This window comes from Pelodiscus sinensis, unplaced genomic scaffold (genome assembly GCF_049634645.1).
Source record: "Pelodiscus sinensis isolate JC-2024 unplaced genomic scaffold, ASM4963464v1 ctg187, whole genome shotgun sequence".
In the NCBI taxonomy this organism is placed as follows: domain Eukaryota; kingdom Metazoa; phylum Chordata; order Testudines; family Trionychidae; genus Pelodiscus; species Pelodiscus sinensis.
In genome coordinates this window covers 1-21,953 of record NW_027465877.1, presented here as the reverse complement: position 1 = coordinate 21,953, position 21,953 = coordinate 1, and the positions used below count along the sequence as shown (strand labels likewise).

The following is a 21,953-nucleotide window of genomic DNA, read 5'->3' as shown; positions in this document are numbered from 1 at the left end:
GGATACGGGGCGGGGCCAGGCCATGGGGGCGGGGCCAGGGGCTCACCAGACGCAGTCGGGCATGCTCTCGGCGTCCAGCACCTCACGCTCCTCGGCCCAGCACGTCAGGGTGGCGGGGCTGGGGCGGGGCCAGAGGCTCACCCGAGACGCAGTCGTGCATGCTCTCGGCGTCCAGCGCGTCAGGATTAGGGCGGGGCCAGGGCACGGGGGCGGGGCCAGGGGCTCACCCGAGACGCAGTCGGGCATGCTCTCGGCGTCCAGCGCGTCAGGATTAGGGCGGGGCCAGGGCACGGGGGCGGGGCCAGGGCACGGGGGCGGGGCCAGAGGCTCACCCGAGACGCAGTCGTGCATGCTCTCGGCGTCCAGCACCTTGCACTCCTCGGTCCAGCGCGTCAGGGCGGTGGGGATGCTGGAGAGGGTCCCTGCGGAGGGAGGAGGGGCAGGTGAGCGCAGGGCCGGGCGGAGCAGAGCCCCCCCCGCCCGGCGCCCGGCCCGGCACTCGCCTGCCTGGCTGGGGGCCGTGCCCTGGTCGTGGAAGAAGTCGTCCAGCAGCTCGTCGTCGGAGCGGGCGATGATGTGCACGTCGTCGCTGCCCACCAGCAGGCGCGCGCGGCCCCGGCTCTGCAGGGGGAGGCTGCTGCTGAGCTGCAGGATGTCGGCGGCGGCCGAGGGCCCCAGCAACCTGAAGGGAGGGGAGGGGCGTGAGCCGTCAGGTGGGGCCCTGGCACCGAGCTGCGCCCCGCTCTGGGGCAGGCAGCCGGGGCCCGGCCCAGCCCGGGTCTCACCTCTGAAGGATGAGGGGGGGGTTGGGCTGCCGCGTGCCGGGGTAGTGCACGTGGATGGTGTGGCCGGTGTTGGCCGTCAGCTGGCGCAGGGTCCGCTGGCTGCGCCCGATGCCCTGGGCCAGGCGGGTGGTGGAGGAGCCGCTGCCGAGGGTCAGGGAGCCGTGGTCCGCGTGCCGCACCATGAGCGGATGGGTGGCCGGGATGTTGCCCGGGGAGGGAGGGATGTCCGCTGGGGGGACAGAGGGGGGCGGTTGGAGGCTGCCCGCGGGCCGAGCACCCGGAGAGCAGCCCCCCGCCCCCGGCCGGCCCCTTACTGGCGCTGGAGAACATGTTGTCGAACTCGATGATGAGGTCGTCCTCCCGCTCGAAGCGCTCGAAGCGCACCAGGGGCGAGGCGTTCATGTCGGGGTAGTCCTCGTCCAGCTCCATCTCCGAGCCCTCGTCGTCCTCCTCCTCCTCCTCGCCCTCCTCGCCCTCCTCGTCGTCCTGCGGAGGGGAGGGAGGCAGCCGCTCAGCCAGAGCCCGCGCCCCAGCCCGGGAGGGGCCCCGGCCGCCCCCGGCCCCGCCTCACCTGGTCGTCCTCGTCTTCCTCCTCCTCCTCCTCCTCCTCGTCCTGGCTGTCGTCCTCGTCCTCGTTGCTGCCGCTGCTGTCCTCCTCCTGCGTGTGCTCTTCCTCGTCCTCGGGGTCCAGGATGTTCATCGAGTCTGGGGGGAGGAACCGGGCCCAGGTCAGCCCCTCTGCCAGCCCCCTCGCCCCCGGGCAGCCGGACGGGAACCCTTACCTTCCCGGTTGGCCTGGAGCGCGGAGCCCTGGCTCAGGTTGGAGGGGGCCTCGTCCATCAGCACGTCCTCCGGGGCGTCGTCCTCCCCGCTGCGGCTCACTGGGGGGAGGGCCGGGTGAGGGGGGGCGGAGGCTCCGCCCGCCCCCAGCGCAATGCAGCCGGGTCCCGCCCCCCCCCGGGACTGGGCCAAGGCCAGGCCCCGCGCCCACCCCCTGCCTCACCGATGATGGTGCTGTTCCCCGGGCCTCCGTCCCGCTCCAGCAGCTCGTCGATCAGGTCCTCCAGCTCGTTCTCCACCTGCGGGTCACAGGGGCAGTAGGTGGGGGCAGCAGTGACGCCGCCCCCCCCACCCCACCCCCGCCCGGCCCGCCCCTCACCTGCATCTCCTGGGTGCTGAGCACCTCGGGCTGCCCGGCGATCACCACGGCGTCGCCCTCCGCGTCCCCGTCCATGATGTCACCGTCGGCCACCTCCGCCTGGCCCGCCTCGTGGTCCTCCTCATGGGCCCCCGCCTCGCCCGGCTCCCCTGGGCAGGCACAGCGGGGTCAGGGATCCCGGCGGGAGGGGAGGAGGGAGGGATCCCGGCAGGAGGGGACGGGAGGGGGGGTCAGGGATCCCGGCCGGAGGAGAGGGAGGGGGGGGATCTCGGTGGGGAAGGGCGGGAGAGGGGGCTGGTCCCACGTACCCACATCCTGCTGGTTGCTGTTGGCGTCCTGGGCCGCGCCCGGCGCCTCGCCCTCCACCTTGCTCTTACTGGCTGTGCTCTTGCTGCCGAAGAGGCTGCTGGGCTGGTTGACGATGCGGGACAGCGTCTCCAGGGGCTTGAGCGCCGCGTTCACCGTGTTGGCCATGTTGGGGCTGGGGGCAGAGGCTACCTCAGCCCCGGCTCCCCTGGCCAGAGCCGGGAGAGACCCAGGCGTCCTGCCCCCCGCTCTGACCACTAGCCCCCGCTCCCCTGCCAGAGCCAGGAGAGACCCAGGCGTCCTGCCCCCGCTCTGACCACTAGCCCCCACTCCCCTGCCAGAGCCCGGAGAGACCCAGTCGTCCTGACCCCTGCTCTGACCACTAGCCCCCGCTCCCCTGCCAGAGCCAGGAGAGACCCAGGCGTCCTGCCCCCGCTCTGACCACTAGCCCCCACTCCCCTGCCAGAGCCCGGAGAGACCCAGTCGTCCTGACCCCTGCTCTGACCACTAGCCCCCGCTCCCCTGCCAGAGACCGGAGAGACCCAGTCGTCCTGACCCCCGCTCTGACCACTAGCCCCCGCTCCCCTGCCAGAGACCGGAGAGACCCAGGCGTCCTGCCCCCCGCTCTGACCACTAGCCCCCGCTCCCCTGCCAGAGCCCGGAGAGACCCAGTCGTCCTGCCCCCCGCTCTGACCACTAGCCCCCGCTCCCCTGCCAGAGACCGGAGAGACCCAGGCGTCCTGCCCCCGCTCTGCCACTACCCTAGCCCCCGCTCCCCTGCCAGAGCCCGGAGAGACCCAGTCGTCCTGACCCCTGCTCTGACCACTAGCCCCCGCTCCCCTGCCAGAGACCGGAGAGACCCAGGCGTCCTGCCCCCGCTCTGACCACTAGCCCCCGCTCCCCTGCCAGAGCCAGGAGAGACCCAGGCGTCCTGGTGTGCTGCCCCACCTGGACAGGTCGAGGCTGTGGGGCACACGTGCCAGGTCGCTGACCAGCCCTTTCCTGAGGAAGAGGCGGATGATGTTGTTCATGCCGTTGTGCTGGGGCTTGGCAGCCGCGCTGCTGTAGAAGCTGGAAGTGGAGGGGCAGGACTCCATGATGGTGCTGATGATGCACATCACGGCCTGCAGCCTGAGGAGGAAGAGGTGGGGTCAGCACAGCACCACCCCCGCACGCACCCCGACAGGCACCAGTGTCAGTATTGGTGTCAGCGGTGGGATACCCTGACGTTTCTCCCAGCAGCCAACAGGGGCCTGTTCTCCGCCCACACAACCCCCTGCCCAGAGTGGGATGCAGCTGGCAAAACACCAACCGACGAGCGCTCCCAAAACGGGACAGAAGAGCCCTTGGCGCTGCCCGAGACATTCCCAGCCCCTCGACGGGGCGATGTTCTACACGGTCCTCCCCCACCCGCAGGGCTCCAAACTCTCCCTTTGTACCCAGGAGCCCCGACTCCTTCCCCAGGCCCTTACGCCCCACACGCCCTGCTCTAGCCACTCGGCCCCCTTCCCCCACTCACCGAGCGTGCTTCTCCGTGCTCTCCGCCATGGCCAGCGCCCGGCCCAGCGCAGCCTTCACCTCGTTCACCAGCGCCACCTGGGCGTCCGTGCCGCTGCCTGCTGCTGCCAGGCTGGCGAGGAAGAGACGGGCCAGCGCGGGCGTGTCCTTGTCCTCTGCGTTCTGGGTGTGGGGCAGCAGATGGTCCAGGACGAAGGCCAGCACGCTGCAGTCCTGCGGCCACGTGGGGAAGAGGTGAGCGAACACGGCGCTGCGCCCGAGCCCCCGCGCCCGCCCCCAGCGGCGGGCTGCCCCTCACCTCCTTGATGAGCTCCGACTGGCCCACGGTGTAGCTGTAGCCGGCGATGAGGGCCGCGATGCCCACGTAGGAGCGCACCAGCTCGGCCAGCAGGCGCAGGATGGTGGAGGTGGGCATGAGCGGCTTGCTCCCCTTGGCCTTGTGCTTGCCCTCCTCTGCCGCCTTGTCGCCCTCCTTCTCCCTCCGGCCCTCCCGCGACTCCTCGGGGGTAGAGGCTGCGGCAGGGGAAACGGGTGAGGCTGGGAGGCCCCGGCCGGGGCGCCCGGAGCCAGCTGCCAGGCAGCAGGGGTGGGGGGGCCGGGGAGAGCCCGGGGAGGCACCGTTACCCTCTCCTTGGGGGGTCCCAGACGGCGGCGTCTCGGCAGCTGCTCCGTCTGCGCTGAACACCTGGGCCTGCGAGGGGAGGAGAGGAGAGGGGAGGAGGGGAGCCGTCAGGGGCCCGCCCGCCCCGGCCCCGCCCGCCCCCCGCCCGGCCGGACTCACATTGATGGCGAAGCTGCTCTGCGGGTCGAAGTCGCTGCCCTGGCGGGTGAGGGAGCGGTACTGCTGGTACACCTCGTCGCCCATGTCCGACAGCAGCTGGCTCACCTCCTGGCTGGCCGGGCCCGCCTTCGCCTCGCTGCGCTCGCCTGCGGAAAGGGGCGGGGGTGACGGGGGGGCTGTGCGCTCTGGGCCCGCTCTGGCTCGGCCGTGTGGTGGGGGGGCGACCCCTGCTGGCCTGTGCTGCTCTGGCTGGGGGGCATGCGGGGCCCCAGGGCTGGGCGGAGGGAGCAGGGGCTGGAGCAGACACAGCCCAGAAGGGGGCTCGGGGGCACTAGGGCCGCGGGCAGGGGCGGGTACCTTCGTCGGGGGCGTGGTAGGCGGCCAACGCGTTCAGCATGTCGTAGATCACCTCCTTGATGGGCTCGGGGATGACGGGCAGGGCCGAGGGCTTCACCGGCGTCGTCTTCACCAGCTGCACGGCGTTGGGGCCCTTGATGCGCAGGTTCTCGAACTCGTCGTCCGACGCTCCGGGAGAGACAAGGGGAGGCAGATGGGACCCGGCCCCGCGGCGCCCGCCCCCCCCCCCCCCCGAGCCGAGCGCCACTCACCGGTGCCCGAGCCGCGGGGGGCGGGCAGGGCGATGCGGATGCAGCCGGTGGCCACCTCGGTGAAGATCTCGGGGTTGCGGCAGGCGGCGGGGCCCAGCACGCGCAGGATGTAGTTGATCTCGCGGGAGCCCAGGCTGCCTGACACCACCCCAGAGGTGGTGCTGCCGGCCCCGCTGGTGGCTGCCGAGCGCACCACCTGCAGGGGGACAGTTTGTGGCAGCCCGTGGGGGTGCCCAGCGCCCGGGGGGGCCGGAGGAAGAGGAAGCGCCCAGCGTGGGGATGGAGGAAGGACGGGGGGCACCCAGCACCCGGGGGGGGCGGGAGGAAGGACAGGGGCGCCCAGCACCCGGGGGGGCCGGAGGGAGGAAGAGGAAGCGCCCAGCGTGGGGATGGAGGAAGGACGGGGGGCGCCCAGCACCCGGGGGGGGGCGGGAGGAAGGACGGGGGGCGCCCAGCACCCGGGGGGGTGGGGCGGAGGGAGGAAGGGGGGGCGCCCAGCGCCCGGGGGGGGGGCGGAGGGAGGAAAGGGGGGGGCGCCCAGCGCCCGGGGGGGCGGAGGGAGGAAGGGGGGGCGCCCCAGCGCCCGGGGGGGGCGGAGGGAGGAAGGGGGGGCGCCCAGCGCCCGGGGGGGGGGCGGAGGGAGGAAGGGGGGGCGCCCAGCGCCCGAGGGGGAGGGGGCGGAGGGAGGAAGGGGGGGCCCAGCGCCCGGGGGGCAGGAGGAAGGGGGGGCGCCCAGCGCCCGGGGGGCAGGAGGAAGGGGGGGGCGCCCAGCGCCCGGGGGGCAGGAGGAAGGGGGGGCCCCAGCGCCCGGGGGGGGCGGGAGGAAGGGGGGGGGCCCAGCGCCCGGTGGGGGCGGGAGGAAGGGGGGGGCCCAGCGCCCGAGAACCCACCTTCTCCATGGTGTGGCGCAGGGTGCAGGGCTCCTCGATGACGTGGCGGAAGAGCAGGGTGACGAGCGGCGTGTGAAGCCGGTGAAGCCGGAGCTCTGCGTGAGGCCGAGGATGGTGCGGGGTGCTGCGCAGCTCGGCGAACATCAGGGCGTACTTGTGGTGGCGCGTGAGGCGCAGGCAGAGGCGCAGGGTGGCGTGCAGCGTGTCGGGCTCCACCGGCACCCCCAGCATGCTCACGCAGGCCCGGATCAGCACCGTCACCATCTCCTCCGGCAGCCCCTCCAGCAGCACCTCGCCCGCCGCCTCCCTCCGCGCCCGCCGGCTCCGCCGCCGGCTCCGCCGCCACCTCTGGGGATGGGCACATCGCAGCTGGCAGCGGCCCCTTCTCTGCCCCCCGGAAGTCCCTCCCTCCCCCCCAGCGCCCCTCCCTCTGCCTTCCGCTCCGGCCCATGCCTGGCCCCCTGCCCCGCTCTCTGCTGACCCACAGCCCCTGCCAGCCCAGCGGAAGGAGGCCCAAGGCTCCTACCGTTTGCCTTCTCCTCCTTGGCTTCACCCTCCGGTTCTTTGGCCTCCTCCAGGGTCTTCTCCAGCTCCTGCCCGGTTCCCTCCTTGGCTCCCTTCCCGAGCCGAGGCACCCGCAGCAGGGTCAGCATCACCGGGCGCCGGTTGCCCGTTTCCTCGTTCACCTGGGAGAAGAGGAGGTTAGCGAGCCGGGGGGGGGGGGGGGGGGGGGGGGGAGGTTAGCGAGCCCGGGAGGGGGGGGGGGGAGCATCGGCCCGGCGGCCCCGTACCTGCACCATGGTGGTGAACTGCACAGTGTAGCGGCGGCGCCCGGCGGTGAAGCGCACGCTGGTCTCTCCTGCCTTCCAGGCGGCGTCGATGGTGCTGTTGTTGCTGGCGCTGTAGCTGCACCAGCGGCCGAGCGGGTCGTCGAACCAGCGCCAGTTGTTCCCGTTGGCCTGGAGATACTGCAGGGCGCAGAACCGGACGGGTCACGGAGCCCCGATCCCCCAGCTCGCCCCGTGCCCCTCCGTGATCCCCCAGCTCGCCCTGCCCCCAGCTCGCCCCGTGCCCCCTCCCCGATCCCCCAGCTCGCCCCGCCCCCAGCTCGCCCCGTGCCCCCCTCCGTGATCCCCAGCTCGCCCCGTGCCCCCTTCCGATCCCCCAGCTCGCCCCGTGCCCCCTCCGTGTGATCCCCCAGCTCGCCCTGCCCCCAGCTCGCCCCGTGCCCCCTCCCCGATCCCCCAGCTCGCCCCGCCCCCAGCTCGCCCCGTGCCCCCCTCCGTGATCCCCCAGCTCGCCCCGTGCCCCCTTCCCGATCCCCCAGCTCGCCCCGCCCCCAGCTCGCCCCGTGCCCCCTCCGCGATCCCCCAGCTCGCCCTGCCCCCAGCTCGCCCTGCCCCCTCTGCCAGGGACCCCCGCTGGCACCCCCTGCCCTACCCGATCGTTCCCGCCCCTCGCCGAGGCCAGGACCCCTCCCGCCCCAGCCGGCTGTACCACACGAGGGGGGCGCGGAGTCCGGGTCCCCGCAGGGCGGTCGGGTGGGGGGGGGGGGGGGAGGGGGGGAGGGTACGAGATGGCCGTCTTCTCGTAGAAGTCGATGAGCAGCAGCACGGCGTGATCCACCTGGGTGGGCAGGCCCACGAGTGAGCAAAGGGCAGGGCCAGGGCCTTCAATCCAGGGGGCATCGGCCCCATTGGCCCAGGGAATGGACAGGGGCACGGGCCCCCCAACTGGTCCCTCCAGGTTGGAGAAGGGGGGTAGGGCAGGAGCCCATCGCTTCCTGGGGGCTGTGCATCTGCAGGGGCTGAGCGGCATCCCCCTCCCCCGCCGAGTGCCCCTTACTTGGGGTCTGCACCTCCTTGTGCTCCTTGGCGGCCTGGAGGGGGCAGGGCCAAGAAGGGGGAGAAGGGAGGAAGGTGGACTGAGGACACCGCTGGACTCCACCACACGGGCACAAGGCGCTAGCTTCAGCTCCTCGGGGCAGGCGGAGACGTGGTGCAGGGGCGGGGCAGGCGGGAGAGCGTGGGGCAGGGGCACCCCTGGCAACGCCGGGGGCTTGGGGCCTCACCTCGAAGAGCAGGGTGAGCAGCAGGATGCGGGTGGCCAGGTTGGCAGCCTGGGGCAGCGTGACCATCTGGCTGATCCACTCGGAGACCGTCTTGGTGTCGCTGGTGGTGAGGGCAGGGCCGCCTTGATGAGCACGTCGGCCGCGTCCCACACCTGGGGGCAGGGCAGGGGCGGGGTCAGGGGCAGGCCACGCCCTCGCGGCCCGGCGGGGGCGGGGCCGGCCGGGGGCGGGGCCACTCACCTGCTTGACCACCTGCTGGAGGATGAGTCGCGGTAGGGGCTGCCGTTGCGCTTGACGGCCGTCATGATGAGGTCGCAGACGCGGTACACGGTGTCGGGCAGCTCGTCCAGCAGCTGGGAGCAGCCCGGGAGCATGGCGTCGGTGAAGGCCAGCAGCTCGGCCGGCTCCAGCGGCTCCGCCTCCTCGAACTTCTCCAGGCACGGGCCTCCTCCTCCTCCTGCTTCTCCCGCGCCTTGCGCTCCTCCTCCTCCTTCCGGCAGGCCGCCTCCTGCGCCGCGAGCACGGGGTGAGCACCTGCCGCCCGCCGCGCCCCCGCCCCGGCGCCCTCCTCCGGCCCCGGCCCCGTCACCTCCGGGGACTCCGCCCGCTGCTCCATCGGGGACGTCCTGGCCCAGCGACATGGCGATGGCCCGCATCATCTGGTCCTCCTCCGACATGCTCAGGTCCTGCAGCACACACGCAGGGGCAGGTGAGGGCCGGCTGGGTGCGGAGGGGGGGGGGGGGGGCGGGGCAGGGTGGGCGGGGGCGCTTACCCGAACGACCCCTCCCATGAGCGGCGGCGGGGTGGGTCAGGAGGTACTCGGTGGCCTGCTCCATGGTGCTGGTGTTCAGCAGGGCCCTCCATGGCGTGCTCCCGCGTGAAGCCCATGTCCATCAGCTGGGGGGGGGGAGGGTCAGTGGGGACCCAGCTCCCCCCCAGGCACCCTCCCCCCTCCCGGAGCTGGGCTAGGCTAGAAGCCAGCAACCCAGGCCCTCTCCCCTCTTGCCTGCCCCCCTCCCGGAGCTGGGCTAGAAGCCAGCAACCCAGGCCCTCTCCCCTCTTGCCTGCCCCCTCCCAGGCTAGGCTAGAAGCCAGCAACCCAGGCCCTCTCCCCTCTTGCCTGCCCCCCTCCCGGAGCTGGGCTAGAAGCCAGCAACCCAGGCCCCTCTCCCCTCTTGCCTGCCCCCCTCCCGGAGCTGGGCTAGAAGCCAGCAACCCAGGCCCTCTCCCCTCTTGCCTGCCCCCCTCCCAGGCTAGGCTAGAAGCCAGCAACCCAGGCCCTCTCCCCTCTTGCCTGCCCCCCTCCCAGGCTAGGCTAGAACCCAGCAACCAGGCCCTCTCCCCTCTTGCTCCAGCCTCGACCTCCCCAACATCAGCCCCTACCTGCTGCAACTGCTGCTGGTTGACTTGGGGCTCCCGCCGGGCCCCGCCCTCCTCCTGCCCCGCCTCCTCTTCACTGCGCGCCCCCCTCCTTCTCCTTGCCCAGGCGCTCGCGGAGGAGGGGCTCGCCCGCAGGATGTGCACAGGATGGCCAGCATGGACTCTGCCATGCGCCCCCCGTACACCTTCAGGGGCTTGCGGTTCCACAGGTTTTTGATGCAGGTGAAGGCTGCCTGTGGCGGCGAGGAGTAGAAGGGGTTAGTGGTTGCCTGCTGGTGGCAGCGGTGGGATCCCCATTTCCACCCAATCGCTACTAGGCCAGTGGTGGGATCCCAGCCAGCCCCGGAATCTGCCCCCCGCGCACACCCCAGCTCGCAACAGAGTGGGATTTCCCCCCCCGCACACCCTAAGCAGCCCAGCTGGTGGCAGCAGTGGATCCCCCACGTCTCCTGCCCCAAGTGCCATAGCATCTGGCCAGATGTGCTCGCTCCTGACCGTTCCCTGGCTGGGCTGACAAGGCCCCCTGGCAGCGGGTCGGCAGTGAGGAGCCCACCCCCGCAGCCGAGGCAGCGAGGGTCCCCTGGGGCTCCACCGGCAGCAAAGTCCCTGTAGCCGGGACATCCGGCCTGGCACCGTCCCCCACGCAGAACGAGCAATGGCCGTGTGCTCTCAGCCTGTGGCCCAGACCGCACGGCTGCAGCAGTCACGCCCCGGGCCGGGCACCCACCTTCTGGGTCACCACCAGGAAGCGCAGGGCGCTGAACTGCGGGTAGCTCTGCCCGCCCGGCAGCTTGGCGGGCAGGGAGTGCGGCGACTCCAGCACCGTGCTGGGATTCACCATCTTCTCCACAAGCATGAGCCAGGCGTCCAGGAACTCCCCTGTCCGTCCGGCAGGTCCGGGTGCTCCAGCCCCTCAGCCACGGGGACCTTGCCCCCCATGGAGAGCGCCCAGTTGAAGGTCCTGGGGGAGGGGGAGGGGGAGGGTAGATTATGGCCCATTGGTTTCTGCTACTCTTCAGGCTGGGATCCTCGCACCTTCAGGGGAGGGGAACCCAGGCATCCAGCCCCCCTGCTCTGACCACTAGACCCCGCGCCCCGGTGCCAGGGACGGCCCCCTGCTCTGACCACTAGGCCCCACGCCCCGGTGCCAGGGATGGCCCCCTGCTCTGACCACTAGGCCCCACGCCCCGGTGCCAGGGACGGCCCCCCTGCTCTGACCACTAGGCCCCACGCCCCGGTGCCAGGGACGGCCCCCTGCTCTGACCACTAGGCCCCACATCCCCCAGTGCCAGGGATGGCCCCCTGCTCTGACCACTAGGCCCCACGCCCCGGTGCCAGGGACGGCCCCCTGCTCTGACCACTAGGCCCCAACGCCCCGGTGCCAGGGACGGCCCCCCTGCTCTGACCACTAGGCCCGCGCCCCGGTGCCAGGGACAGAACCCAGGCGTCCAGGCCCCCTGCTCTGACCACTAGGCCCCACACCCCCCAGTGCCAGGGACAGAACCCAGGCATCCAGGTCTGTGCTCTGACCACTAGACCCCGCGCCCTGGTGCCAGGGATGGCCCCCCTGCTCTGACCACTAGGCCCCCTGCTCTGACCACTAGACCCCGCGCCCCGGTGCCAGGGATGGCCCCCCTGCTCTGACCACTAGGCCCCACGCTCCGTTGCCAGGGACGGCCCCCTGCTCTGACCACTAGGGCCCCACGCCCCCCAGTGGCAGGGACAGAACCCAGGCATCCAGGCTCCCAGCTCCCCTGCTCTGACCACTAGGCCCCGCGCCCCGGTGCCGGGGGCACTCACTCGAAGAGGGCGTTGTGGCCGCCGGAGCAGAGGAATTTCTGCAGCATGAGGTGGTAGGGATACTTGCGCTCGTCAAACAGCATAGGGGAGGTGAACCCCACGGAGCAGATGAAGAACGTCAGCCTGGGGGGGGGGGGGGGGGGGAGGACAGGGATGAGCCCCGTGCTGGGGGAAGCAAGACCCCCAGGTCAGGCCTAGACCCCTGCGCCTGGCAGACCAGAGCAGGCTCCCAGCCCGCACCCTCGCCCAGGGATCCGAGTCCGGCCCCCCGGCGGGGCACACTCACCGGAAGCGGGGCGTGGGGGTGTAGGGCGGGGGCTGCCAGGAGAGCCCCTTGGTCAGCAGCTTGGTGAGGGCCGAGGCGGTGGAGCGGGGCGGCCGGCGTGGGGGCGGTGGTGGTGCTGGCGGCATGGTGGTGCTGGCGGCATGGTGGCTCCGTCGCTGGCGCACCGGGGGAGCCCACGCACAGCTTGACCAGCAGCCCGAAGAGCTCGGCCAGAGCGCGGCCCAGCCGGGACGAGGCTGCGGGAGGCAGGGGCAGAGGTGAGCGGGCGGCCGACGCCGGGCACGGCCCAGGGCCCCGCCCCGCCCCTGCCCCCGCCCGCGCCCCCCGCTCACCCGACAGGAGCGGCTTGATCTGCTTGATCCTGGCCGCCATGGCCGGCGTGATCTTGGCCTTGCCCTTGGCGTCGGCGGCGCTGGGCTCGTCCGTCTCCATGGGGGGCCAGCGTGTCTCCGTCGAGGCCCATGCCCTCCAGCAGGCCCTGGGCCGAGGGCTCCGCAGCCCCGCCCTCCGCATCGCCCCTCTGGGGGGAGGGGTCAGTGCCGGGGGGCTGGAGTGCTGGCCCCACAAGCCCTCGCCCGAGCTCTAGCCACTAGACCCCACTCCCCCAACGCAGCACAGAAAACCCAGGGGGGCTGGCTCCCCCCGGGCACAGGACAAACGGGGCGGCAGCCGGCCCCCCCACCGGCACCCGGGCGGGGGGCTCACACGGGGCGGCAGCCGGCCCCCCTCCGGCACCCGGGCGGGGGGCTCACACGGGGCGGCAGCCGGCCCCCCTCCGGCACCCGGGCGGGGGGCTCACACGGGGCGGCAGCCGGGCCCCCCTCCGGCACCCGGGCGGGGGCTCGCACGGGGCGGCAGCCGGCCCCCCTCCGGCACCCGGGCGGGGGGGCTCGCACGGGGCGGCAGCCGGCCCCCCTCCGGCACCCGGGCGGGGGCTCGCACGGGGCGGCAGCCGGCCCCCCTCCGGCACCCGGGCGGGGGGCTCGCACGGGGCGGCAGCCGGCCCCCCCTCCGGCACCCGGGCGGGGGGCTCGCACGGGGCGGCAGCCGGCCCCCCTCCGGCACCCGGGCGGGGGGCTCGCACGGGGCGGCAGCCGGCCCCCCTCCGGCACCCGGGCGGGGGGGCTCGCACGGGGCGGCAGCCGGCCCCCCTCCGGCACCCGGGCGGGGGCTCGCACGGGGCGGCAGCCGGCCCCCCTCCGGCACCCGGGCGGGGGCTCGCACGGGGCGGCAGCCGGCCCCCCTCCGGCACCCGGGCGGGGGCTCGCACGGGGGGGCAGCCGGCCCCCCTCCGGCACCCGGGCGGGGGCTCGCACGGGGGGGCAGCCGGCCCCCCTCCGGCACCCGGGCGGGGGGGCTCACACGGGGGGGCAGCCGGTCCCCCTCCAGCGCTGGGGCTGGGGCAGGAGCTCACACGGGGGCGGCAGCCGGCCCCCCTCCAGCGTCCGGGCAGGGCGGGGGCTCCCCCAAAGCCGTACCTGCTCTCTTGGCTCCCTGGGGGGTGTTGGACGTCGCCTTCTCCTCCTTGGGCACCAGTTTCTGCATGTCGGCCTGCCCGAACTCACAGCCCGGCGGCAAGCTGCAAGACACGCGGGCATCAGACCGGGGCCCGCCCGCCCCTCTGAGAAGCCGTAACCCCGCCCGGGGGCCCGCCCGCCCCTCTGAGAAGCCGTAACCCCCGCCCGGGGCCCCCGCCCGCCCCTCTGAGAAGCCGTGACCCCCGCCCGGGGCCCGCCCGCCCCTCTGAGAAGCCGTGAGCCCGCCCGGGGCCCCGCCCGCCCCTCTGAGAAGCCGTGAGCCCGCCCGGGGCCCGCCCCGCCCCTCCGAGAAGCCGTGACCCCCGCCCGGGGCCCGCCCCCGCCCGCCCGCCCCCTCTGAGAAGCCGTGAGCCCCGCCCGGGGCCCGCCCGCCCCTCTGAGAAGCCGTGACCCCCGCCCGGGGCCCGCCCGCCCCTCTGAGAAGCCGAGACCCCGCCTGGGGCCCCGCCCGCCCCCTCTGAGAAGCCGTGAGCCCGCCCGGGGCCTGCCCCGCCCCCTCTGAGAAGCCGTGAGCCCGCCCGGGGCCCGCCCGCCCGCCCGCCCCTCTGAGAAGCCGTGAGCCCGCCCGGGGCCCGCCCGCCCCTCTGAGAAGCCGTGACCCCGCCCGGGGCCCGCCCGCCCCTCTGAGAAGCCGAGACCCCGCCTGGGGCCCGCCCGCCCCTCTGAGAAGCCGTGAGCCCGCCCGGGGCCCGCCCCGCCCCTCTGAGAAGCCGTGAGCCCGCCCCGGGGCCTGCCCCGCCCCTCTGAGAAGCCGTGAGCCCGCCCGGGGCCTGCCCCGCCCCTCTGAGAAGCCGTGAGCCCGCCCGGGGCCCGCCCGCCCCTCTGAGAAGCCGTGAGCCCGCCCGGGGCCCGCCCCGCCCCTCTGAGAAGCCGAGAGCCCGCCCGGGGCCCGCCCCGCCCCTCCGAGAAGCCGTGAGCCCGCCCGGGGCCCGCCCGCCCCTCTGAGAAGCCGTGAGCCCGCCCGGGGCCCGCCCGCCCGCCCGCCCCTCTGAGAAGCCGTGAGCCCGCCCGGGGCCCGCCCCGCCCCTCGAGAAGCCGTGAGCCCGCCCGGGGCCCGCCCGCCCCTCTGAGAAGCCGTGAGCCCGCCCGGGGCCCGCCCCCGCCCGCCCGCCCCTCTGAGAAGCCGTGAGCCCGCCCGGGGCCCCGCCCCGCCCCTCCGAGAAGCCGTGAGCCCGCCCGGGGCCCGCCCCGCCCCTCTGAGAAGCCGTGACCCCGCCCGGGGCCCGCCCCGCCCCTCTGAGAAGCCGTGACCCCGCCCGGGGCCCGCCCCGCCCCTCTGAGAAGCCGTGACCCCGCCCGGGGCCCGCCCCGCCCCTCTGAGAAGCCGTGAGCCCGCCCGGGGCCCCGCCCGCCCCGCCCGCCCCTCCGAGAAGCCGTGAGCCCGCCCGGGGCCCGCCCGCCCGCCGCCCCTCCGAGAAGCCGTGAGCCCGCCCGGGGCCCGCCCGCCCGCCCCTCCGAGAAGCCGTGAGCCCGCCCGGGGCCCCGCCCCGCCCCTCTGAGAAGCCGTGAGCCCGCCCGGGGCCCGCCCGCCCCGCCCGCCCCTCCGAGAAGCCGTGACCCCGCCCGGGGCCCGCCCCGCCCCTCCGAGAAGCCGTGAGCCCGCCCGGGGCCCGCCCCGCCCCTCTGAGAAGCCGTGAGCCCGCCCGGGGCCCGCCCCGCCCCTCCGAGAAGCCGTGAGCCCGCCCGGGGGCCCCGCCCCGCCCCTCTGAGAAGCCGTGACCCCGCCCGGGGCCCGCCCCGCCCCTCTGAGAAGCCGTGAGCCCGCCCGGGGCCCGCCCCGCCCCTCTGAGAAGCCGTGAGCCCGCCCGGGGCCCGCCCGCCCGCCCGCCCCTCCGAGAAGCCGTGAGCCCGCCCGGGGCCCCGCCCGCCCCGCCCCGCCCCTCCGAGAAGCCGTGAGCCCGCCCGGGGCCCGCCCCGCCCCTCTGAGAAGCCGTGACCCCGCCCGGGGCCCGCCCCGCCCCTCTGAGAAGCCGTGAGCCCGCCCGGGGCCCGCCCGCCCGCCCGCCCCTCCGAGAAGCCGTGACCCCGCCCGGGGCCCGCCCCGCCCCTCCGAGAAGCCGTGAGCCCGCCCGGGGCCCGCCCCGCCCCTCTGAGAAGCCGTGAGCCCGCCCGGGGCCCGCCCGCCCGCCCCTCCGAGAAGCCGTGAGCCCGCCCGGGGCCCGCCCGCCCGCCCCTCCGAGAAGCCGTGAGCCCGCCCGGGGCCCCGCCCGCCCCTCTGAGAAGCCGTGAGCCCGCCCGGGGCCCGCCCGCCCCTCTGAGAAGCCGTGACCCCGCCCGGGGCCCGCCCGCCCGCCCGCCCCTCCGAGAAGCCGTGACCCCGCCCGGGGCCCGCCCGCCCGCCCCTCCGAGAAGCCGTGACCCCGCCCGGGGCCCGCCCCGCCCCTCCGAGAAGCCCGTGAGCCCGCCCGGGGCCCGCCCCGCCCCTCCGAGAAGCCGTGAGCCCGCCCGGGCCCGCCCCGCCCCTCCGAGAAGCCGTGACCCCGCCCGGGGCCCGCCCGCCGCCCCCTCTGAGAAGCCGTGACCCCGCCCGGGGCCCGCCCGCCCCTCCGAGAAGCCGTGAGCCCGCCCGGGGCCCGCCCGCCCCTCCGAGAAGCCGTGACCCCCGCCCGGGGCCTGCCCGCCCGCCCCTCTGAGAAGCCGTGACCCCGCCCGGGGCCCGCCCGCCCCTCCGAGAAGCCGTGAGCCCGCCCGGGGCCCGCCCCGCCCCTCCGAGAAGCCGTGAGCCCGCCCGGGGCCCGCCCCGCCCCTCCGAGAAGCCGTGAGCCCGCCCGGGGCCCGCCCCGCCCCCTCCGAGAAGCCGTGAGCCCGCCCGGGACCCGCCCCGCCCGCCCGCCCCTCCGAGAAGCCGAGAGCCCGCCCCGCCGCGCCCGGGGAAGCGGTACCTGTTGGGGGTGCAGAGGGACAGCAGCACGGTGCTCTCCCACACCAGGGAGCAGTAGAGCTGGCTCAGCTTGCCCAGGACGCTCAGGCCCAGGTGGGAGCCCCACTGCTTCACCGAGATGGCGCGGATCTCGCTCTGCAAGGCAGGGCACGGGCTGAGCGGGGCGCCCTTCCCCCGGCCACACCCTGGCCCGCCCCCCCCGGCCCGTCTGCCCCCTCCGGCCCGCCCCCCCCGGGCCATCTGCCCCGTCCAGCCCGCTCCCCAGCCCGTCAGCCCCCTCCGGCTCGCCGCCCCCCCCGGCCCGTCTGCCCCCTCCGGCTCGCCGCCCCCCCCGGCCCGTCTGCCCCCTCCAGCTCGCTCCCCTCCGGCCCGCCCCCCCAGCTTGCCGCCCCCTCGGGCCTGTCCCCCTCCGGCTCGCCGCCCCCTCCGGCCCATCCGCCTCCCCCCAGCTCGCCACACCCTCCAGCCCATCCACCTCAGCCCGTCTGCCTCCCCGCCCTGTCCCGCCCCCCCCCCCCCCGCTCACCACTTCCTCTTCTGCTCAGCTGGCCCATGCTGGGCCCCCCTCTGTCTCCCTAACCCGTCTGGGCCCCCGCTGGCTCACCGCCCCCCAGCCCGTCCGGCCCCCCCTCACCTGGCCCACGCGCAGGTGTGCACGAACATCATGATGTAGGCGTGGGCGGCCGTCAGCGCGTGCAGCAGGGGCGTGGCCTGGGCCGACAGGGTGGCGTCGGCGACGTTCCCGGCGCAGGCCAGCTCCCGCAGCAGCACCGAGCCGCCGGGCGCCTCGATGGGCCGGTGCAGGGGGCTCCAGCGAGCTCAGGATGGAGTCCAGCTGCAGCAGCCCCTCTTGCAGCACCTTGGGCTCGTGGGACAGCGTCTGCGCGGGGGGGCGGGCTGAGTCAGGCCCCCGTCAGGTGCTGCCCCCCCCCGGCGCCGCCCCCTGCATCGCCCCCCCAGGCGCCGCCCCCCCTGCATCGCCCCCCCCGGCGCCGCCCCCTGCATCGCCCCCCCCCAGGCGCCACCCCCCACCCTCCCCAGGCGCCACCCCCCCCTCCCCCTAGGCACCGCCCCCCCTCCCCAGGCGCCGCCCCCTGCATCGCCCCCCCCCAGGCGCCGCCCCCACCCTCCCCAGGCGCCACCCCCCCCTCCCCCTAGGCACCGCCCCCCCCCTCCCCAGGCGCCGCCCCCTGCATCGCCCCCCCAGGCCGCCGCCCCCCCCCCCCCGGCGCCGCCCCCTGCATCGCCCCCCCAGGCGCCACCCCCCACCCTCCCCAGGCGCCACCCCCCCCTCCCCCTAGGCACCGCCCCCCCCTCCCCAGGCGCCACCCCCTGCATCACCCCCCCCACCCTCCCCAGGCGCCACCCCCCCCTCCCCTAGGCACCGCCCCCCCACCCTCCCCAGGCGCCACCCCCCTGCATCACCCCCCCCACCCTCCCCAGGCGCCACCCCCCCCTCCCCCTAGGCACCGCCCCCCCCCCCCCAGGCGCCGCCCCCCTGCATCGCCCCCCCCGGCGCCGCCCCCCTGCATCGCCCCCCCCCCGGCGCCGCCCCCACCCTCCCCAGGCGCCGCCCCCCCCTCCCCCTAGGCACCGCCCCCCCCCCTCCCCCGGCGCCGCCCCCTGCATCACCCCCCCAGGCGCCGCCCCCCCTGCATCGCCCCCCCCCAGGCGCCGCCCCCACCCTCCCCAGGCGCCGCCCCCCCCTCCCCCTAGGCACCGCCCCCCCCTCCCCAGGCGCCACCCCCTGCATCACCCCCCCCACCCTCCCCAGGCGCCCGCCCCCCTGCATCGCCCCCCCAGGCGCCGCCCCCACCCTCCCCAAGCGCCACCCCCCCTCCCTAGGCACCGCCCCCCCCCTCCCCAGGCGCCACCCCCTGCATCACCCCCCCCACCCTCCCCAGGCGCCACCCCCCCCCTCCCTAGGCACCCCCCCCACCCTCCCCAGGCGCCACCCCCTGCATCGCCCCCCCTCCCCAGGCGCCACCCCCTGCATCGCCCCCCCCTCCCCAGCGCCACCCCCCCTCCCCCTAGGCACCGCCCCCCCCTCCCCAGGCGCCACCCCCCCCTCCCCCTAGGCACCGCCCCCCCCTCCCCAGGCGCCACCCCCTGCATCACCCCCCCCCACCCTCCCCAGGCGCCACCCCCTGCATCACCCCCCCCCCCCTCCCCAGGCGCCGCCCCCCTGCATCGCCCCTCACCAGGATGGACTTGCAGACGCCGGCCACGGCCTGGCAGGCGGCCGAGGTGGGGAAGTCCACGGGCAGGTTGGGCAGGCCCAGGATGGTGACGAGCGGCAGCAGCCCTTCTGGCCACGAACTCCTGGCAGTGGTCGTCCGTCGTGTTGTTGCTGAGGATGGACTCCACGAATTTCATCTGGGAGGCGCGGGGCGAGTCAGTCAGGGCCCCCCGCAGCCTGGCCCCGCCCCCGCCCCCCCACCACAGCCCCCCAGCCCCCCGCCCCCTGGCCCCGCCCCCCTCCCCCCCGCAGCCTGGCCCCGCCCCCACACCCCCCACCACAGCCCCCCAGCCCCGCCCCCCGCAGCCTGGCCCAGCCCCCCACATCCCCCACCACAGCCCCCAGCCCCGCCCCCCGCAGCCTGGCCCAGCCCCCACACCCCCCCACCACAGCCCCCAGCCCCGCCCCCCGCAGCCTGGCCCCGCCCCCACACCCCCCCACCACAGCCCCACAGCCCCCGCCCCCCGCAGCCGGGCCCACCCCCATGGCCCCCGGCCCCGCCCCCCTCCCCCCCACAGCCCACTGGCCCCGCCCCCTCCCCCCGCAGGCCTGGGCCCACCCCCACCCCCCCTCCCCCACAGCCCCCCCCTCCCCCACAGCCCCCACCACAAGCCCCCACAGCTCCCGCCACCCCGCAGCCTGGCCCACCCCCCATGGCCCCACAGCCCCCTGGCCCCGCCCCCTCCCCCCGCAGCCTGGCCCACCCCCCCCTCCCCCACAGCCCCCCCTCCCCCACAGCCTGGCCCCGCCCCCCACAGCCCCCACCACAGCCCCACAGCCCCACCCCCCGCAGCCTGGCCCACCCCCATGGCCCCACAGCCCCCCTGGCCCCGCCCCCTCCCCCCGCAGCCTGGCCCACCCCACCACCCCCCCTCCCCCACAGCCCCAAGCCCCACCCCCCCTCCCCCCCGCAGCCTGGCCCGCCCCCCCTCCCCCACAGCCCCCCGGCCCCGCCCCCACCCTCCCCCCACAGCCTGGCCCTGCCCCCACGCCCCCCACCCACAACCCCCCAGCCCTGCCCCCACACTCCCCCCTGCATCCCAGCCCCCCACCAGCATCCCGGCCCTGCCCCCACACTCCCCCCACCGGCCAGCCCCTCCCTGCTGGGGCCCCGGGGCGGGAAGGGCCCTCGCCCCACTCACCACGTTCAGGATGTAGTCCATGAGGGGGATGGGGATTCGCTCCTCCGTCCCGACCACCCTGGCAGGAGGGAGCGCGCCCAGTCAGCCAGCACGGCCCATCTCCCACCCGCCCCCGTGCCCACAAGGGGGCAGGGAGACCCCTCCGGGAGTGGGGGGGCCGGGGACTCAGCCTTCCTCCCTGGGGAAGCCGCCCCCCCCCCGCCTCAGTTCCCCCCATCAAGGGGGAAGAGATTGTGGCAGCAGCACGGGAGCAGAGTCATGGGGGCCTAGCTGACCACACGCCCACTTGGAGCAGCGGGCCCGGCCCCCGGGCTCCCCCCACGCTCCGGAGGGGAGGGGGGGCTAGTGGTTAGAGCAGCGGGCCTGGGCTCCCCCCACGCTCCGGAGGGGAGGGGGGGCTAGTGGTTAGAGCAGCGGGCCCCGGGCTCCCCCCACGCTCCGGAGGGGAGGGGGGGCTAGTGGTTAGAGCAGCGGGCCTGGGCTCCCCCCACGCTCCGGAGGGGAGGGGGGGCTAGTGGTTTAGAGCAGCGGGCCCGGGCTCCCCCCACGCTCCGGAGGGGAGAGGGGGCTAGTGGTTAGAGCAGCGGGCCCCCGGGCTCCCCCACGCTCCGGGGGGGGGGGGGGGGCTAGTGGTTAGAGCAGCGGGCCCCCGGGCTCCCCCACGCTCCGGGGGGGGGGGGGGGGGCTAGTGGTTAGAGCAGCGGGCCCCCGGGCTCCCCCCACGCTCCGGAGGGGAGGGGGGGCTAGTGGTTAGAGCAGTGGGCCCCCCGGGCTCCCCCCACGCTCCGGAGGGGAGGGGGGGCTAGTGGTTAGAGCAGCGGGCCCCCGGGCTCCCCCCATGCTCCGGAGGGGAGGGGGGGGCTAGTGGTTAGAGCAGCGGGCCCGGGCTCCCCCCACGCTCCGGGGGGGGGGGCTAGTGGTTTAGAGCAGCGGGCCCCCGGGCTCCCCCCCACGCTCCGGAGGGGGGGGGGGCTAGTGGTTAGAGCAGCGGGCCCGGGCTCCCCCCACGCTCCGGGGGGGGGGCTAGTGGTTAGAGCAGCGGGCCCCCGGGCTCCCCCCACGCTCCGGAGGGGAGGGGGGGGCTAGTGGTTAGAGCAGTGGGCCCCCGGGCTCCCCCCATGCTCCGGAGGGGGGGGGGGGGGGTAGTGGTTAGAGCAGCGGGCCCCCGGGCTCCCCCCCACGCTCCGGAGGGGGGGGGGCTAGTGGTTAGAGCAGCGGGCCCGGGCTCCCCCACGCTCCGGGGGGGGGGGCTAGTGGTTAGAGCAGCGGGCCCCCGGGCTCCCCCCCCCACGCTCCGGAGGGGAGGGGGGGCTAGTGGTTAGAGCAGCGGGCCCGGGCTCCCCCCACGCTCCGGGGGGGGGGGCTAGTGGTTAGAGCAGCGGGGCCCCGGGCTCCCCCCACGCTCCGGGGGGGGGGGGCTAGTGGTTAGAGCAGCGGGCCCCCGGGCTCCCCCCACGCTCCGGAGGGGAGGGGGGGGCTAGTGGTTAGAGCAGCGGGGCCCCGGGCTCCCCCCACGCTCCGGGGGGGGGCTAGTGGTTAGAGCAGCGGGCCCGGGCTCCCCCCCACGCTCCGGGGGGGGGCTAGTGGTTAGAGCAGCGGGCCCCCGGGCTCCCCCCACGCTCCGGAGGGGAGGGGGGGGGCTAGTGGTTAGAGCAGCGGGCCCGGGCTCCCCCCACGCTCCGGAGGGGAGGGGGGGCTAGTGGTTAGAGCAGCGGGCCCGGGCTCCCCCCACGCTCCGGAGGGGAGGGGGGGGGCTAGTGGTTAGAGCAGCGGGCCCGGGGGGGGGGGGGCTCTTACTGCTGGCTGGGCTCCGCCTCGCTCTGCTGGGTGGCGTTGAAGCTCTGCATGGCCTGCACCTCCTCCTCCTCCTCGTCCTCGCTGGAGGCCTCCTCGGCAGCGTGGGTGGAGCGGGGCGGGGGGGGCCGTGGCCGTGCCGTCTGCCTTCTGGATGGAGGGCTTCTGGCAGATGTACTTGGGGTCCCGGCCCAGGTTGCAGATCTCCTCCAGCAGCTGCGGGGGGAAGGGCGGTGTGAGTCCCCGGCCACTGGGGGGGGGGGGGGGGGGGGGAGGGCGGTGGGAGTCCCCCGGCCACTGGGGGGGGGGGGGGAGGGCGGTGGGAGTCCCCCGGCCACTGGGGGGGGGGGGCGGTGTGAGTCCCCGGCCACTGGGGGGGGGGGGGGGGGGAGGGCGGTGTGAGGTCCCCCGGCCACGGGGGGGGGGGGGGGGGGGGGAAGGGGCGGTGTGAGTCCCCCGGCCACGGGGGGGGGGGGGGGAGGGCGGTGTGAGTCCCCGGCCACTGGGGGGGGGGGGGGGGGAGGGCGGTGTGAGTCCCTGGCCACTGGGGGGGGGGGGAGGGAAGGGCGGCGAGAGTCCCCGGCCACTGGGGGGGGGGGAGGGAAGGGCGGCGAGAGTCCCCGGCCACTGGGGGGGGGGGGAGGGAAGGGCGGCGAGAGTCCCCGGCCACTGGGGGGGGGGGGAGGGAAGGGCGGCGAGAGTCCCCGGCCACTGGGGGGGGGGGGGGAGGGAAGGGCGGCGAGAGTCCCCCGGCCACTGGGGGGGGGGGGGGGG

At 76.5% G+C, this 21,953-nt stretch overlaps 1 protein-coding gene across 1 annotated transcript in view; it reads right to left on the bottom strand.

The window, feature by feature from the left end:
• Positions 1 to 21,429, bottom strand: part of HUWE1 (HECT, UBA and WWE domain containing E3 ubiquitin protein ligase 1) — a gene marked incomplete at its 5' end in the record, with an annotated part of 40,968 nt that extends 19,539 nt beyond the window's left edge. The window contains 51 exon segments of the mRNA XM_075915976.1: positions 333 to 422; positions 504 to 682; positions 786 to 1,014; positions 1,100 to 1,271; positions 1,357 to 1,490; positions 1,568 to 1,666; positions 1,789 to 1,864; positions 1,945 to 2,093; positions 2,253 to 2,425; positions 3,199 to 3,381; positions 3,770 to 3,981; positions 4,067 to 4,281; positions 4,393 to 4,459; positions 4,550 to 4,695; positions 4,907 to 5,074; positions 5,158 to 5,353; positions 6,048 to 6,119; positions 6,122 to 6,166; positions 6,168 to 6,395; positions 6,533 to 6,733; positions 6,839 to 7,037; positions 7,621 to 7,673; positions 8,119 to 8,228; positions 8,231 to 8,270; positions 8,359 to 8,384; positions 8,387 to 8,560; positions 8,563 to 8,626; positions 8,708 to 8,737; positions 8,739 to 8,804; positions 8,892 to 8,921; positions 8,923 to 8,976; positions 8,978 to 9,016; positions 9,503 to 9,586; positions 9,588 to 9,633; positions 9,635 to 9,732; positions 10,227 to 10,381; positions 10,384 to 10,460; positions 11,300 to 11,422; positions 11,586 to 11,752; positions 11,754 to 11,821; positions 11,918 to 12,020; positions 12,022 to 12,103; positions 13,048 to 13,164; positions 16,006 to 16,158; positions 16,648 to 16,811; positions 16,813 to 16,884; positions 18,206 to 18,314; positions 18,316 to 18,380; positions 19,386 to 19,443; positions 21,183 to 21,304; positions 21,306 to 21,429. Of these exon segments, the coding sequence (XP_075772091.1) occupies positions 333 to 422; positions 504 to 682; positions 786 to 1,014; positions 1,100 to 1,271; positions 1,357 to 1,490; positions 1,568 to 1,666; positions 1,789 to 1,864; positions 1,945 to 2,093; positions 2,253 to 2,425; positions 3,199 to 3,381; positions 3,770 to 3,981; positions 4,067 to 4,281; positions 4,393 to 4,459; positions 4,550 to 4,695; positions 4,907 to 5,074; positions 5,158 to 5,353; positions 6,048 to 6,119; positions 6,122 to 6,166; positions 6,168 to 6,395; positions 6,533 to 6,733; positions 6,839 to 7,037; positions 7,621 to 7,673; positions 8,119 to 8,228; positions 8,231 to 8,270; positions 8,359 to 8,384; positions 8,387 to 8,560; positions 8,563 to 8,626; positions 8,708 to 8,737; positions 8,739 to 8,804; positions 8,892 to 8,921; positions 8,923 to 8,976; positions 8,978 to 9,016; positions 9,503 to 9,586; positions 9,588 to 9,633; positions 9,635 to 9,732; positions 10,227 to 10,381; positions 10,384 to 10,460; positions 11,300 to 11,422; positions 11,586 to 11,752; positions 11,754 to 11,821; positions 11,918 to 12,020; positions 12,022 to 12,103; positions 13,048 to 13,164; positions 16,006 to 16,158; positions 16,648 to 16,811; positions 16,813 to 16,884; positions 18,206 to 18,314; positions 18,316 to 18,380; positions 19,386 to 19,443; positions 21,183 to 21,304; positions 21,306 to 21,429 (5,906 nt within the window).
• Positions 21,430 to 21,953: the final 524 nt, after the last annotated feature.